We start from the raw sequence: 16,709 nt of genomic DNA on the forward strand, positions 1-16,709 counted from the left end.
GAGCACTGTATAAATGCAAACTATAACAACAACAAAAATAATAATTATTATTATAATTGTATCTAACTCAGTATGTATCACTCCATATAAACCAGCAGAAAAGTCTGAAAAGCAAAACATCTTTTTTTCTTAGAAAAAATTAACCTGGATGTCCTTCCTTTAGGTCTTTTGGCCTGGATTGCACAGCTAGTGAAATCAAAATACCAATCAACTTTCTTTACCATTGGTCTGCTGTCAGTTGTTACTATCCCAAAGTAAGGATGAAACAAACTTCTCAAAATAGTAATAGTGATCCCTCAGGATGCCAGACCACTAGATAGAGTTTTCTCATTCCTTCTGCTTCTAGAAAATGCTAAGATCATAGATCTGGAGCTGGAATGGGCCTTAGAAACCACCTACTATAACCTTCTCACTTTACAAACAAGGAAACTGAGGCCCAGGGAGATTAAATGACTTGCCCAAAGTCAAGAATTGGTTGGTTCCTCATGTGAGCCCCTAGGCACACACAACTTCTTAGTGGAGGAGAAGTTCTATCCTATCCAAGGTTGTTTTGTGTTTATCAAGATATATGAATGGAAATTAATTTTAATGGCTAATGTGGAATTTTCCATAACTTGATTTTATTCATAAATGTATTGATTGATGGTCCATGACAGAATCTCTATCAGAAATTTACTTCCTTTCCCCTAAGTAAACTTGTGGAGGAATGTTCTCTGTAGATTTGATGTTCTACTCAATCTTTACCCAATAAGCTTCATGATAATCCTATTCTAATAAAATCCACTTCAGGTTGGAATCCGCACAAAAGAACCATTTCTGTGCCTGAGAAGCAGGCTATCAGTGATTCACTAAACTAATAACGAGAATATGATGTCTGCCAAATCTATTCTTTTGTGAGGACATGGATGACTGATACCAGTCAAATTGAAATAGAGGGAAACTTCTTATTATATGACAACAATGGACATTTTTCAATGATTTACACCTTTTAAAAAATCCATTAAATTTCCCATGTTGTTAATGGCTAGAGTTTCCTCACTTTGGGCTGCTTTCCCTACAATCCACCCTCATTTCTCAGAAATACTTAGCACATGTTCCCATTGCTTACTGTGAAACTATATTCAAGAGGCAGAAAGAGGGCCCTTTAAAAAAACAAACAAACAAAAATCTCAGCCACCAACAGCTAATGAATCGTTAGCACCCTCTTTAGTCAATCAGTCTGCAAGCATTTATTAAGTGATTATGATTACTACATATCAGTTACTGTGCTTTAAAGATGCATTATCCTCCCCTCTCAACAAAAACACATGCAGGCTTATGCACAAGCACACACACATATACATATACACAGAACAATTCCATAGGGGTTCCTCTATAAGGTATTACTGTGGGCTTATCATGTTTAGAGATGTTTTCAAGACTGATGATTAATTAAATGAAGAGGGAACTGTAATAAAATGCCTTTTGGAAGAGTCTTGCTTACCTGGAAAAAGCCTGTGCTTTCAATACTACTCTTGACACTCAAATATAATGAGCAATATACTAGTCAATTTCTTAATTGTTTGCTAGTTAGAATATGTGCCCTCAATCCCCAGAGAAAGCTAACAAATGGGACAATTATATACTCACAGGTTGATCAAAGTTAAGGGCATGATCTGTGGCCAGGGAACAAAGGCTGGCTGACTGAGCCCTTTAGCAAACCTGAGTCATGACACCAGCCTCCCAAATACACTTTTACTAACTGGGCCACAACCATTCTATTCATGCATGAGGATAAAGCAGCTGAGAGAGTGTGCTTAAATCAACGCTAAACTAGCTTCAGTTCCGGGAAAACAACTCGAAGCTGGTGTTGCAGTGATGATATAGATGGGGTAGCTGGGTGGTGGGCTTTGGGAGGCTGGCAGAAGGAGGATCCAGAGCTCTAGGCCCACAGGCTAAGCACCCTGTTTGTTAAAGTTTGTGCCTTGTGCCTCTAAAGTCAGAGGACCTGGGTTCAAATTTCTCCAGTGCGCCTTCCGGTCTATTTGATCTTGGGCAAATCACTTGATCTCCACAGGCCTTAGTTTCTTCCTCTGAAAAAAGATTAGATGACCTCTGAGGTCTTCTAGCTTTAAATCTATGAACCTCTGATTTTGCTGTAAGTGAAAGTTTGAGAAAGAAATTAAACAGTATAACTGATCAGTGGTCTCATGACCACCATCAGACCAGAGGAAGTTTGAATCCCTCTGCATTCATATCTAAATATCTCTTGTCCTGGGAATATCTTGTCATATCCCAGCTGGCTACAGTATGTCCAACTCCATCTTCTAAAGGATTTAGCAGGCTTACTCAGGTGATATGTATAAATCAAAGGTTCTTTACCTGAGACCTGCAAACTTGTTTTCTTCTAATACTTAGAAAGGTATATTTCTTCTTTTCTTTTCTTTTCTATTCCTTTCCTTCTTTTCTTTCTTTCTTTCTTTCTTTCTTTCTTTCTTTCTTTCTTTCTTTCTTTCTTTCTTTCTTTCTTTCTTTCTTTCTTTCTTTCTTTCTTTCTTTCTTTCTTTCTTCCTTCCTTCCTTCCTTCCTTCCTTCCTTCCTTCCTTCCTTCCTTCCTTCCTTCCTTCTTTCTTTCTTTCTTTCTTTCTTTCTTTCTTTCTTTCTTTCTTTCTTTCTTTCTTTCTTTCTTTCTTTCTTTCTTTCTTCCCTCCCTCCCTCCCTCCCTCCCTCCCTCCCTCCCTCCCTCCCTCCCTCCTTCCTTCCTTCCTTCCTTCCTTCCTTCCTTCCTTCCTTCCTTCCTTCCTTCCTTCCTTCCTTCCTTCCTTCCTTCCTTCCTTCCTTCCTTCCTTCCTTTCTTTCTTTTTGCGGGGCAATGAGGGTTAAGTGATTTGCCCAGGGTCACACAGCTAGTGTCAAGTGTCTGAGGCCGGATTTGAACTCAGGTACTCCTGAATCCAGGGCTGGTGCTTTATCCACTGTGCCACCTAGCTGCCCCAATATATTTCAATATAATTGATTTACTATGTAATTTTGGGTATTTTAGTTTATGCGTTTAAGCATATTATTTTGAGGAGATCCCCAGGTTTCACCAGCCTACCAAGGGGATCCGTAACACAAAGAACATAATCAACAAGGAATGTTAGCTCTTGGTCTAAGCTTTTAAAAAATAAGATAAAGCCTAAAGGAACTCAGACTGGGAATGTTCAAGAATCTAAAAGAAAAAGGAGATGATGGACTACAAGGCCATGTTGCTAGTTGTCAGCTTCTTTTTGACATGGATCCTGGCAAGGCCAGGGAAGGGTTGGGGACATGAAATGGGGGTGGGGTTTGGATAGACTAGCTAAATCTTTTAATTCTAAATCCATGAGGTCTGATTATCACCACCATGAAGGGTTGACTCCCATTCTTGCTAGTGGAGGGTGACATCTACACTGACCAGTAAACATTGTTCTATCCAGAAGGATGATTATCAACCATAGGAAACAAAAGAATTGGAGCTGGGAAGGGGTGCATGTCGCCCAAATCTCCCATTTTACGACAAAGTATACGTTGACCCAAACAGATGGACACATTTTCTCAAAGTCACACAGCTCACGAGGGGCAGAGTGGCATAGTTCATAGACAACTGACCTCAAAATCAGGAAGATCCAGATTCAAGTCCCACTTTTGACACATACAGGCTGTGTGACCCTGAGTAAGTCACTTAATCTCTCAAGTGTGCTAGGTACCCCCCCCCCAGCCAAGACTTATAGTTTGCAGAGAAGGTGCCAATCTGCACTAGTAGGGAGAGTTTCCTCACTTGGGAGTTCCACACACCAAAGAAATCACAAGTTCAATTTTGTCCCTAATCCTAACCATACAGGATTCAAACTGAGGCCTTTCACCTTCAGATCTTGAACCCTTTAACTTATATTCTGAGGCCTCCCTACCATTTGCAGAGTAGTTGTCCTGAATTTGGGAAGCTCAGTAGAAATACAGGAGTTCCTCTTATCATTTTCTCCCGATAGAGGAACTATCTTTCCAGGGTTAGCACTGCAATATGTGGTGGGATCCTCACCGGCCTCTACATGAGATGTCTTGCCCTGTTTCTGAAGGGTGAAGGACACATCCAAACTGCAGTACAGAACAGTGGTGCTATTCTGCCTCAAAATAACAAGGCCTCTTGGCTGGGGAGCTCATTAAATAGCGACATTCACATGGAGGCTTATTGGGAGTAGATGGCAAATGTTATTAGTCACAAGGCACAGAGGAGGTGCAAGAAAAGAGAAATACCTGCCATCCAGGTAGTGTCACATAACAGGCAACCTGGGACCCCCACTTCTGATTAAGAAGGCTGATGCATGTACTGGAAGGATTCTTTACCTTCTCTAGAAAATAGTAACTGCTAATCTTTTGTTGTTTTGGTGGTTGTTGTTGCTGTAATTATTACTGTTGACGGCTAGGAAAATCAAGAATATATTCCAAGCTTTGTGCTACAGTCCTGGACCTGGGCAATAGGCAACTACTGTTATCTGCTTCTAAATCTGGGGAGTGGGGAGTAATGTCGAGACCTCCCACCTCCATCTCACTCACCCACTCACAAATCATACAATTCACTTGAACTGACTGAACTCTCTTGCTAATTGCCTCTTACTGGTTTGGCTAAAAAGATGTAGCCTGGGAATATAGACAAAGCCTTGCTATTCCTATGCTTGGGGGCTGGGTGAGGCGGTATGTGACAGGGGCCTTCATGAATACATAGAAACTGGGGCCTAGCTATTCATTTTAGAAAGCCAGGATAAGATCTCATAATTGTCAGAAACAGGCATCCTTCTAACAATATTGCGTCCCAAGGAACCCTGTTAGTCATTGGGAGACCTCATTTTCTGAAGTGATTTCTCGACCGGAATTCTGTTTTTCAAATCCAAATTTCATTTAAAAAGAAACAAAAGAGAAGGTGAAAATATTGACCATCCAGGAGTGCAGAAATTTTCTGCAAAGTGATGCAAACTCCATTTTTTTTTTGGTGGTGTGTGTTGGGGGTGGGGGCTGGGGAGGAGTTCTTTTCATGACCACATTGGTTCTTGTATTTTCCCTTTTAAGAAAAGCAGGGACTGCCTGCAGCCCAGTGACTGTGAACTTTCTGTCTGGACTCCCCCTCTCTGGCCTGCCTTTGCAAGCCTTCAATAATTACCCCTCCAGCACACACCATAGGTTTTGCTTTCTCACTGACTTGTACACAGTTCTAGGGAGGGCTGTTGCCAAAGCTATCATGTGATTTATTGGCCCTCCACTGGGACAAGGGGGGAACAGATATCACTTTGTGATTCGATTCGAAGGGGGCTGGGTTACTATTTCTAGGTGGAATAAGCTAGTATGTACCAAGTTCAAACATTTGAAGAGGGAGGTTAAGAAATCCTGAGTGCGGGGTGTAAGGATTATTCTGTCCTGGGGCCGTACAGACGTCGTCTGAGGCAGGGAGCAGGAGAAGAAAGGAGACATTGTGACCCATTTCCAACACCTCCTGTGTGTAGAGACGGAAGTGCCTGGCCTGTAGAGAGACACGCGCAGAGAAAAAATAGGAGAGTTACAACACGGCACTTACATAAACAACACCAACCCGGCATAAAACATCTAACAAAATTACATGACTTCAAGCTTGGAATTTTTATACAACATAAATATTAGGGTTCAGCCCATTTAATAATGCTATATAAAATAAAGATTTGAGGCAGTAATGTTCCACATAAACGCCGAAAACAACATTTATGCTTGTTATAAAAAAAGCAGAAAATGATTGAATTCTGTGGGGTTTTTGAAATGATGAATATAATGACGTCGAACAGCAAAAATGGATTGAATTAAAAATCCACTACTTTCAATTTAGGTTAGTTGGGGGGGGGAATGCAGTTTCTGGCCAAGGTCTGAGAAAATTTTACTAGCATTAAAAAAAAATGTTGCATGCAGTTAGGCAGTCTTCTCCCAACATGTATATACAGCCCAAGAGAGTCACCAATGAAATGTGAGCCTCTTCGAACCTGCTAAGCCAAAGAAATCCTTTAATAGAATTGACTTAATAGAATTGACTTTAATAGAATTGATCTTAAGAAGAACTAGTTCTTCATTCCAAGAGTGGCTCCAACTGGAATAATATAGCTGTCTGCTAAATGACTCTGCTGTCAGCCATCTATCCATTCTGCAAATATTTCCACTCAACACACATTTATTGTACGCAATGAGCAAGGTACCATGTGTGATCATGGTCCTGTCAAGCACTGGTTATGGATTTCATTCTGCATCTTCCTGGTGATAGTGCTATGTTGACCTTGCAGTTCCAACTTAACATTGGATTATGGCAGGGATAGAAGGGCTCTCTCAAAGTTAACCAGTGCATCCCATTGCTTTCAAGGTGGATCAGTCCCAACAGGTGTTTGATTATGTGGTGCTTTTTAAAGGTAGCTTTTAAAAGATAAAGGCACGCCCACATGCTTTCCCCACTATTGGCAAGGTCTTTCTGCTCATAGGCTGAATCCTTTTGATTTGTCTTTAGGGAAGATATAGGACATTTCATAGGGAAAACTAAGTCAACTTTATATTAAAGACATTAACTCAGGAGATTGAATATGAGAAGTTATAGAACTTTGGATCAGAACCAAGAGACTCTTTGAAAACAAGTACTATATCTGAAGTAAGAACCCATGGCCTATCATTTCAAATAAAGCCACCCTTTAAAAGAGTGGGGTGATTAGGGTTTCATTCCAGGGTGTCAAATTTAGACAACACTGAATTTAGAGGGCACTAAAGCATTTACACTTTTTAGCACAGAAATATAGAACTTAGTGCCCAAATGGCAGCAATAATTACTTAAAATAGGAAGCTACCCCTCCTTTTTCTTTACACACTTCCTACAATCCTTCACCTGGGGGGTATATCACATATCTTATATCTTTGTGGTACTTGACTCTGATGCAAATATTCTTTTCTATGACTCTTTGCTTTTGATTATGTGTATGTGTACATGTATATGTACATGCATATATATATGTGTATGTATGTGCTATGAAGTAACACATCTGAATCCCAAAACAAGTCCTTGGTTTTTCTGTGCTATTAAGGCTGTGTACTTGGACAGAAGTCGGACAACTTTTTTTTTTTTTTAGATTGAGTCTGTCCTATTAGGGACTGGATGACCTTGAGGGGAAGGTGAGAAAGAGTTGTTGTATAAGAGTTAATGAGAGGGGGAAAGGAACAGAATGTGGAGACACCTATTCATTTAGATATCCCATTAACAACAAGGACATGCTATCCAAGGCAGCATACAAACACCTGTGACTTTTGATCCAACTGCCAGCGTGCTTTTTGTGCAAAGGAGGTCAGTATTGTAAAGTAGAATACCTGGTGTAGAGGTAGATTGATCTGTTTCAGTAGGGCCCTCACTGCCATCTGGAGCTCATAGAAGAACGACTGAGAGGGGCATTCAGGAGTAGGAGCTATACTCTCTGTAGATTCAGGGACAGAAAGCTTCTGGATCCATTCCCACTCATCTCTGTCCGGCGAGTCAAGTGAAAATGAGAAATAAAACAACAGTTGGGTACTCAGCTGAGAACCGACAGTAACACATGTGCAGAACCTGGTATAGCCCATTGCCGGTGGTGAAAAGTTCTCTGTGAAAGTGAAACTCAAGCTGTTTACCACCCAAAGACAGTCCCGGACTAGATGCCCCTCATCCGGGCTGCCTTCACCACCAAACCCAATGTCCTAATTAGGAGGGTGCAGGTTTTGTGTATATGTGTGAACATTCCCAGCTCTTGGCTCTGAAAGATTTCAGAATTATCTTCTTGACCATCTCTTCCCAGACCTCTAAAACCCCACCTTTGATGGCAGAGCATTTGGTGGTTAGATCAGTGATTGGGAGATCAGAGGGAGCTCTGGTGCCAGCTGAGGCAAATCAACTCTATGCCCGTTAGAACCCTGGAGATTTTTCTGGGTTCCTTTCCCTTCCAGATGATTCCAGTGGGGGAAAAGGGAGAGTCACAAACAGGCAACTTCATGAGGAAAACAGGGGCCCAACCAGCCTTGGTTCTGTTTGTTTTGTTTTTGTTGTTGTTGTTTTTTGGTGGGACCATGAGGATTAAGTGACTTGCCCAGGGTCACACAGCTGGTAAGTGTAAAGTGTCTGAGGCCAGATTTGAACTCAGGTCCTCCTGAATCCAGGGCTGGTGCTTTATTCACTGAGCCACCTAGCTTCCCCGGTTCTAACCAATCTTTACAAATTATGCATTTGTGCATTTTGCAAATTATACACTAGGAAGACCTCTATGATCAGAGGCAGCGTGAAGTGAGCAGAACCAGGGCAATAATTCACATAATGACAATAATATAGAGGAAAACAATCCTGATATACTTTAGAACTCTGATGAATGCAATTACAAAATAAGAGTGCAGAAGACTGAAACTGAATCATGCCACTCACCTCCTGTCAGAGAGGTGATAGACTTCAAATCCAGAATAAGACATACGCTTTTAGACATGGCCAATGTGGGAATTAATTTGATGCGTTATGTGTGGTGCAGTGGATAGAGTGCAGTTTCTGAAGTGGGGAAGACTCATCTTCCTGAGTTCAAATGTGGCCTCAGGCACTTATTAGCTATGCTACCATGGGCAAGTCACAACCCCATTTGCCTCAGTTCCTTTATCTGTAAAATGAGCTGCAGAAGGAAATGGCAAACCACTCCACTATCCTTGACAAGACAAACCCAAATGGGGTCATAAAGAATTGGACATGACTGAAACAACTCAATGACAACGTCAGCAAGTATTTGTTTGCTGTGCAGATTTTTTTTTTTAAAGAGAGCTAATAGGGGCAGCTAGGTGGTGTAGTGGATAGAGTACCAGCCCTGGATTCAGGAGGAACTAATTTCAAATCCAGCCTCAGACACTTAACAATTACTAGCTGTGTGACCCTAGACAAGTCACTTAACCCCAATTGCCTCACCAAAAAAAAAAAAAAAAAAGAGAGAGAGAGCTAATAAACATTTGAAAAAATAAAGAAAAAAAGAAAACCAGACAAACAAACTGCATGTACTGTCCCTATTCTGCTTGGTTTGCAGTTTCTCCCAATGAAATTATATCTATGAAGGTCACATGGTAGAGATGGTAAAAGAATGGTCATGCTGCTGGGGAGCACATCTGATCATCAGCCCCATGGGAGGTGGTGTGTGAGGAACATGCTAGTTTTGATGTCAATGGACCCAGTCCCAAATTCTATCTTTGCCACTTGCTACCTATGTGACCAGGGGGGAATCATTTAATCTCTCTGGGCTTCTGGGCATCTACAAAATGGAGTAGGACCCGATGATCTCTAAGATCCTTTCCAAGTCTATATCTAGGATCCCAAGAGCTGTCCCCCCAATGTTTCTGTTCAAAGAAGCTTGGAAAGGACCATCAAAGGGGTCTTGGGAGCAGCCCTATTTCTAACAGCCTCCAAACCCTCTCATTCACCCCCCATTATCCTATTCCAGTATTGCAGAGACTGTCAAGATGTCCTTAAAATCCCAAAAGTCAAACCCTCCTCCTGCCCCACCTGAGGAAAGAGAAAAAGGAGGTAATGATACATTTCCCACCCGTATGTAATCCCTGCATGGGGATTCTTCATGAAGGGTTATGATGGCCTGGCCACTAATCTGCAGATCAGAGAGAGAGAGACTAATTGATTATGGTATAAACTTTTTTTTTTTTTTTGCAGGGCAATGGGTGTTAAGTGACTTGCCCAGGGTCACACAGCTAGTAAGTGTCAAGTGTCTGAGGCCGGATTTGAACTCAGGTACTCCTGAATCCAGGGCCGGTGCTTTATCCACTGTGCCACCTAGCCACCCCTATGGTATACACTTTTAATCAAAAAACACATTTTCTTTTCACCAACCACCTCCTTTGAAAAGTCCCTATTCTCATAGTCACTGTGCTATTCCAATTGCTCTACAGGGGAAAGGAAAAACGTACCCTTTGTTCCAGCGAGAAAGGGGACCCAAATGATAATGAAACTATATTTGGGTGCATGCCCACCTTAAGTTTACTGTCAGATGTCACAAATGCCTTCAGCCTCTGATTACTCTCAGAAAATGAACATTCATGATTTCTATGGGTAATTAAAGAACCTGAAAATGAGCTGCATTTGATTGATAAAGGTTACAATGATCAAAATCATTTGGTTTTGGACCTAAAATAGAATCTAAGAATATGGCAGGGGGAGGAAGTGTTGTATATCAGGCCTGTCTCTGACACATATTAGCTGTATGACCATAGACAAGTCACCAAAACTCTTAGTGCTCTGTACTACAGATGGTTTGCCAATCGCCATTGATGGATGGAATTCCCTACGCTGATATCATCATAGATGTAGACTTGTCTCTCCACCACCCCTCCCTCCAAATTGGTGCAATTGTCACCAAACATTTAGTTTTCCTGAGCACACCAAGTACTCAATTGACTGTTCTCTAGCCATCATTGCTGGGTGATACGGTAGAATTGTTGTGACAATGATAGGCATTTGTTGCTTTTGCAAACCAAACTCTGACTAGTGAATATGGAAAATGTGTCAGGACCAACATCTGAAGAATGAATCCAAATCAAACTGGTGCTCTTTCCATGCCCTCTTAGGGATGGACATGGGGTAGGGGAGGGTGGAAGGTGGGTGGATGGACTGAATCTGTGATTTTATTGGTGTAGGGAATATCCAGTTGAGCAAATTTCCTCACCTAATGCAGACTGGCACCCTTTCAACCATTTAAGATTGGCAAATTACAGTCTTAGAGAGTTAACTATGACAGTTGGAGGTTAGGTGACTTGCCCAGGGTCACACAGACTGTATATATTTGAAGTAGTACTAGAACTCACATCTTCTTGGCTCCAAGGCCTTTATCCATTCTATCATGTTATCCTCTTCTATCCCCCAAATTATTATTTGCCACCAGGCCTTGTGACACTGGAGTTTGAAATCAGAGAAAAGAATAACATGCTTCTGAAGATCACCATGTTTTTCTACCTTCATTTTTATGACTATACTCAATGCACACTCTCGACAGGAAGAAGGTGTTCAAGAGAACAGTGGTGGTGACACTTATACATGGCAGATAGACTGGATTGGATGCCTTTGAGAGCTGAAACCTTTTTGGATGGCTATCCTGGGAATTAGAAGGATGAGGTGGTGTCTGAGGGCTTCCAGGCAAAGCCATGGTGGCTGATTGCTATCTGTTCTGGCAGCCCCTAAATCAGGGGATTGACTATTAGACTGGAGCATTTGCTTCAGCTGTGGCATATCATGTGGTTTTCTCTTTGGGTATGGAAAGCAGAGACAGAGGTAGAGAACTGCTGGAGACCAAGCAGATAGTGTGACCATTCATTACTGTTTCAGTCATCATTCCCTGGATGTACCAGTGATGGAACCTAGCCTGAGACCATTGCTACAATGGGAACACCAGATGGGAAGTAGAATGGTCTGGAGGAAAGGGTGCTGGATTTGTCCACAGTGGGACAAGATTGGCCACTGTTGCTACTCCTGTCAAGCCAGTGAGAAGGCAAGGAGTCATCATTCTTCTTGCTTTGTTTCTCTCTGTGTGCAGAGCTGACAGAAGGTCGGTCCTAAACATGGAACCCCTTCCCTCGATATTTCCCCTAACATACTGGAGGGGGTGGGCAATGAGTATTTCTGAATTTTTTTTCCAGCACCCTAAGAGAGAATGCCGGAAGGAGGCTACTGGAGAAAGTTTTGAGGGACCAAATGGGTAACATACTGCAGGATGAGAAGGCTTAAGCGTCCTTGCAGTTTTGCTATGTTGAATAAACTATGTGACCACAGAAAGTTAATTGCCCATGTAATTGCCTATGGCTCACTCCATTCTGCATCTGCTGCTCTGCCTGGTTTCAACTCCATGGAACAAGGTGCCCCTCCCAGTTAAGCTCATCACCTCTAATCTCCTCATCCTGCCTTAACTCAAGCCTTGAGTGACACCACCTCCCTTAGCCTTCTCTCCCTTCTGATTGGAGGGATGGAGGGTGGAGTATGGAACTCCTCCCAAAGCCTTCCTTTATAGAGGGTAGAAACCGGACTTTTTGGCTCACCATACTGTCTCATTTTTTTTTTTTCCTATTGAGCATGATTCAATTTTCCTTTTTTTCCCTTTTGCTTTCAATACCAGGGAGCATCACAGTATAGTGGAAAGATCTCTGAATTTGAAGTCACAGGACCTGTGACAAATGTCTAGGCCTGCTAAGGGCTGCTGAAGGTTACTACCATAATTTTAATTGGGTACTAGCTGTAATGCTGGCTCATGTCACCAGAACTGGGCAAGCTTTTCAAAAATGGTGGGACAAATGCCCTCAATGCCAAGTTCCCTGGGGTATTTCCAAAGGATTCCTGTCCTTGTTATTGTTCCTCCTTCCTGGAAAAAGGCTGTGACTGTAGGTAACCCTCTCAAGGGCTTCAGGGCATCTACCCTATTGCTGTCTAGGGAGGATCTACCTTGAATGTTGCCCTGGGGAAGATTTCCTGAAAATGTTTCATGTCAGTAACAGCTAATCATTGAATTCTATGAATGATTTGGCAGAAGAAACACCTTGCTCTCCCCCTACTGCCCTCCAGATAACTTACTTGGAAACGTTGCTGTTGTCTCGGATCTTTACGTGGCAGAGAATGTTGGGTAATTTCTGGGTGACAAGGACTTTGATCTGATCCACAGAACTGCAGAGTTTCAGGTAACCAAGGTATAATCCAGGAGGGAGACGCTGTTGGCTCCTTTTCTGGTAGGACAAGATGTCCTGAGGGAAGGAAAAAAAAATGTTTCACAAGGATATTCAGATTTTTCTCTTTGCTGAGACTTGGTCACAGAATGGTTGGCTCACTAATGCAATTTGGCTGAGAAATCAAGATTGTTGTCATCATTGTTGGGGACATGTGGGGTCTTACATTTGGGTTAAAAATGTCAACAGATACAGGGTGGGGAAAATAAAGCTAGGTTTCAGTTCATTAAAAAAAAAAAAAGATCTGGGGTTTTTAGTGAACCACAAGCTAAGTTTTAGCCTGGCCCATAGTAGGTGTTTAATAAATGTGGACTGATTGATGACAGACAAAAACCAAAACCAAATGAAATACTAGGCTTTAATGAAAGTCATAGTGCCCTGAAAGAGTTATGTGGGAATTTTACCCATCTTTGCCCTTGTCAGTCCATATTGGGAATACTGTGTTTAGTTCTGGGCACCATATTTTAGGAAAGACATTAATAAGCTGGAGAACAATCAGGAAAAATGAAAAGGATGGTGAAGAAATCATGCTGTACGAGATTCCTCTAGGGGACCTGGGATGTTGAGTCAAGAAACAAGTCTTTTTTTTCAGGGAATGTCATGTGAAAGAGACAGAATGACAACCAGCAAGTGTTTATTAAGTACTTCCTGTGTGCTGGGCATTGTACTAAATTCTGGGGAAACAAAAAAAGGGCAAAAATCCCCCACACCCTGCCCTCAAGGTGTTTACATTCTAATTACAACATGGAAACAAGCAGGTCCATACAAAATATATATAGGGTAAATGGAAGGTGATTGCCTAGGGAAGTAACCGGAGGAGGTGTGTGGAGAAGGGAGATCAAGAAAGGCTTTTTCCAGAGGTTGGAATTTGAGGTGAGTCTTGAAAGAACCCAGGGAAGCCAGGGGGTGGAAGTGAGGAAGATCATTCCAGGCATAGGGAAGGATAGCCAGTGAAAGGTTATGGAGTTGGAAGATGGAATGTGTTATGTGAGGAGCAGGAAGAAGGCCAGTGGGCCAGAATCAAGGAATACATGGAGGTGGTTAAGGATAAGGAGAGTGGAAAGATGAAAAGGGTCAGGTTGTGAAGGCTTTCAAAGTCAAACAAGATTTCGTGTTTGATCCTTCAGGCAATAGGGAACCACTGGAGCTGATTGAGTAGGAATGTGACACAGTCAGACTTGTACTTTAGGAAGATCATTGACATCTGAGTAGAGGAAGGACTTAAGTGGGGAGAGACTTGAGGCAGGGAGACCCACCAGGCTATTGCTATGGTCCATGAGTGAGGGGATACAGGCCTGCACCAGAGTGGTGGCACTGTGAGAGGAGAGGAAGGGGTATATAAAAGAGATGCTGAGAAGGTAGAAACCACAAGACTTAGCAACAGATTGGATACATGGGATAATACACAGGTTGCAAGCCTGGGTGACTTGGAAGATGGTAGTATACTTGGTAGTACTAGGACAATTTGGAAGCAGAGAGGGTCTTGGGTAAAAGATAATTTTTTTTTTTTTTTTTTTAGTGAGGCAATTGGGGTTAAGTGACTTGCCCGGGGTCACACAGCTAGTAAGTGTTAAGTGTCTGAGGCTGGACTTGAACTCAGGTACTCCTGAATCCAGGGCCGGTGCTCTATCCACTGCGCCATCTAGCTGCCCCTGGGTAAAAGATAATTAAAAAGAGGTTAGACTTGTTCTGTTTCACCTTGGGGGAAGAAGCAGGAGGAGAAGGCAAATTTCAGTTGTTTCTTGGCATTCCAATGAAATCATATGTGGTAGGAAAAAATTTCCTAAGTGCTTATGTGGTGACCAAGGGCATGGTAAGTCTCTTCTTGAGTAGAGGTTCTATGATTACTGATTTGGTATATTGAAGAGAGGATTCATAGCCAAGTTGGACTAGACGACCTATGTGGTCCATCTTTTTCTACTCTAAGAGTCTGATTCTGTGAGTTATCTGTGGCAAAAGTGGTGTTTATCATCAAGGAGATTTCTCCTTGCAGTCAGTCTGTATCCATCAATCAGGTATTCAATAACCATTGTGCACAGAGCTCCATGCGAGAGGCAGGGGTGAGCCACAGGAGGAAGGTTACATAAACTAAATTTAAAAAGAGTCTGTCACTGGAGAGACAGCTCACAGTCAATTGGAAAGATGGGACCCATTAAAGAACAATAATATTTATTTATTTATTTGTCTGTTTGTTTATTGCAGGGCAATGAGGGTTAAGTGACTTGCCCAGGGGCACACAGCTAGTAAATGTCAAGTGTCTGAGGATGGATTTGAACTCAGATACTCCTGAATCCAGAGCTGGTGCTTTATCCACTGAGTTACTGAGCTGCCCCAATAATAATAATTAATATTTATCTTCATAACAGCCTTAAGAGATAAGCTTTATTATTTTCATTTTACAAATTGGGAAAGTTTCACTAAAATAAATTAAATGATTTACTCAGGATTACTTAGGGAGTGCCTAAATCAGGATTTGAACTTGGGTCTTTCTGACTTGAAGGCATAGACTCCATCCACTGTGTCATCTAGGCAATTTGTCAATGTAATATGGGGGCACTTCTCCCATTTTTGATGATCTATCAGAAATGCTTGAAATTAGCCCAGCAGCCACATATGACAGTTCTTTCGGTACCAGAAGATGTAGTTTATCTGAGTCAGATGGCTTCAATTCATCAAAGTCTCTTGCTAGCTCCTTATTAATTTGGGGTTTCAACTACCAATTTGCCATTTTTATTCTGTCCTTAAGAGGCATGGAGACAGTGCAATTCATGTGCTTGGACTTAAGAAGACCTTTCAAATCCTGACTGGTATCCTTAGTAGCTATGTGATCCTGGACAAGTCATTTAACCAGGGCTGTCCTGAAGTCAGATCTAATGGGAGCTGGTTGTTAAATGTTCAGTATGAGTATTTATGGGCAGCTAGGTGGTACAGTGGATAAAGCACTGGGACTGGAGTCAGGAAGACTTGAGTTCAAATCCAATTTCAGATACTTAATAGCTGTATGATCCTGGGTGAGTCACTTAATCTTGTTTGCCTCAGTTTCCTCATCTCTAAAATGAACTGGGGAAGGAAATGGCAAACCACTCTACTGTCTCTGCCAAGAAAACTCCAAATGGGGTCATGAAGAGTCAGACACAACTGAAAACTGACTGAACACCACCAATTAAGGGCCAGTAAGCAATCTTATTAGTGCTCTGCAAGATGACATGGCATAGTAGATAGATCATTGAACTTGGGGTCAGGATGGAGTTCAAATCCTGCTTTAGGCACTGCATGGCACCCTGGTCAAGTCTCAATTTTCTCATATAAAATGAAAATAATACTAGCACCTACTTCACAGGGTTGTTATGAGAATCAAATGGGTTGTCATATGCCAATTGCTTTGCCAATGTTCAAGTATTAAGTCATGACCAGCTATTATTGTAGGCACACTAAAATTAGATATTCATGTAGGATTTTAGAGTTTGCAAAATACTTTCCTAGAGTTTCTTTCCATTGATCCTTACAATAACCCCATAAAGCAGACACCACCCCCATTTAAAAGGTAAGCAAAATAAGATGCACAGAATGCTGGGACTTACTTAGGGTAACACAGCCAGTATGGGATGGATCCGTGACCAGGATTCTTATGTTCCTAAATCTAGTGACTGTTATAAGGCATCAAGTTGGCATCATACTATAAACATGTAAACTATTATCATTTTTAAGGAGTGCTGTCCTACAAAATGTGCATTATATAGTTGCTTATGTGATGTCATGCAATAGGAAGGTCACTGAAAAACGCATCTTCCTCTAATCTAATCTAAATCTATGATCCTATCATTTCCCTCAGTTCTTTTTGCTGATATCTCGAGCTGACCTAGCCTACTGTCTGAAATTCCTATCACTGACGCCATTTCTTTGGATCAAGGCAGAACTACCAGAGGAAGAAATCTTTCTGGGAGGAAATAAAAAAT

General features: G+C 41.8%; 1 protein-coding gene across 1 annotated transcript in view; it reads right to left on the minus strand.

Moving 5' to 3' along the window:
• The window catches only part of LOC122752646 (ankyrin repeat and fibronectin type-III domain-containing protein 1-like), a 173,326-nt gene that overhangs the window by 19,526 nt on the left and 137,091 nt on the right, over positions 1 to 16,709 (minus strand). The window contains exons 12-14 of the mRNA XM_043999522.1: positions 12,605 to 12,771; positions 7,354 to 7,504; positions 5,341 to 5,509 (exon numbers count right to left, since the gene is read on the minus strand). Of these exons, the coding sequence (XP_043855457.1) occupies positions 5,341 to 5,509; positions 7,354 to 7,504; positions 12,605 to 12,771 (487 nt within the window). The remainder of the gene's footprint in view (positions 1 to 5,340; positions 5,510 to 7,353; positions 7,505 to 12,604; positions 12,772 to 16,709) is intronic.

Source organism: Dromiciops gliroides, chromosome 4 (assembly GCF_019393635.1).
Source record: "Dromiciops gliroides isolate mDroGli1 chromosome 4, mDroGli1.pri, whole genome shotgun sequence".
NCBI classification, from domain to species: Eukaryota; Metazoa; Chordata; class Mammalia; order Microbiotheria; family Microbiotheriidae; genus Dromiciops; species Dromiciops gliroides.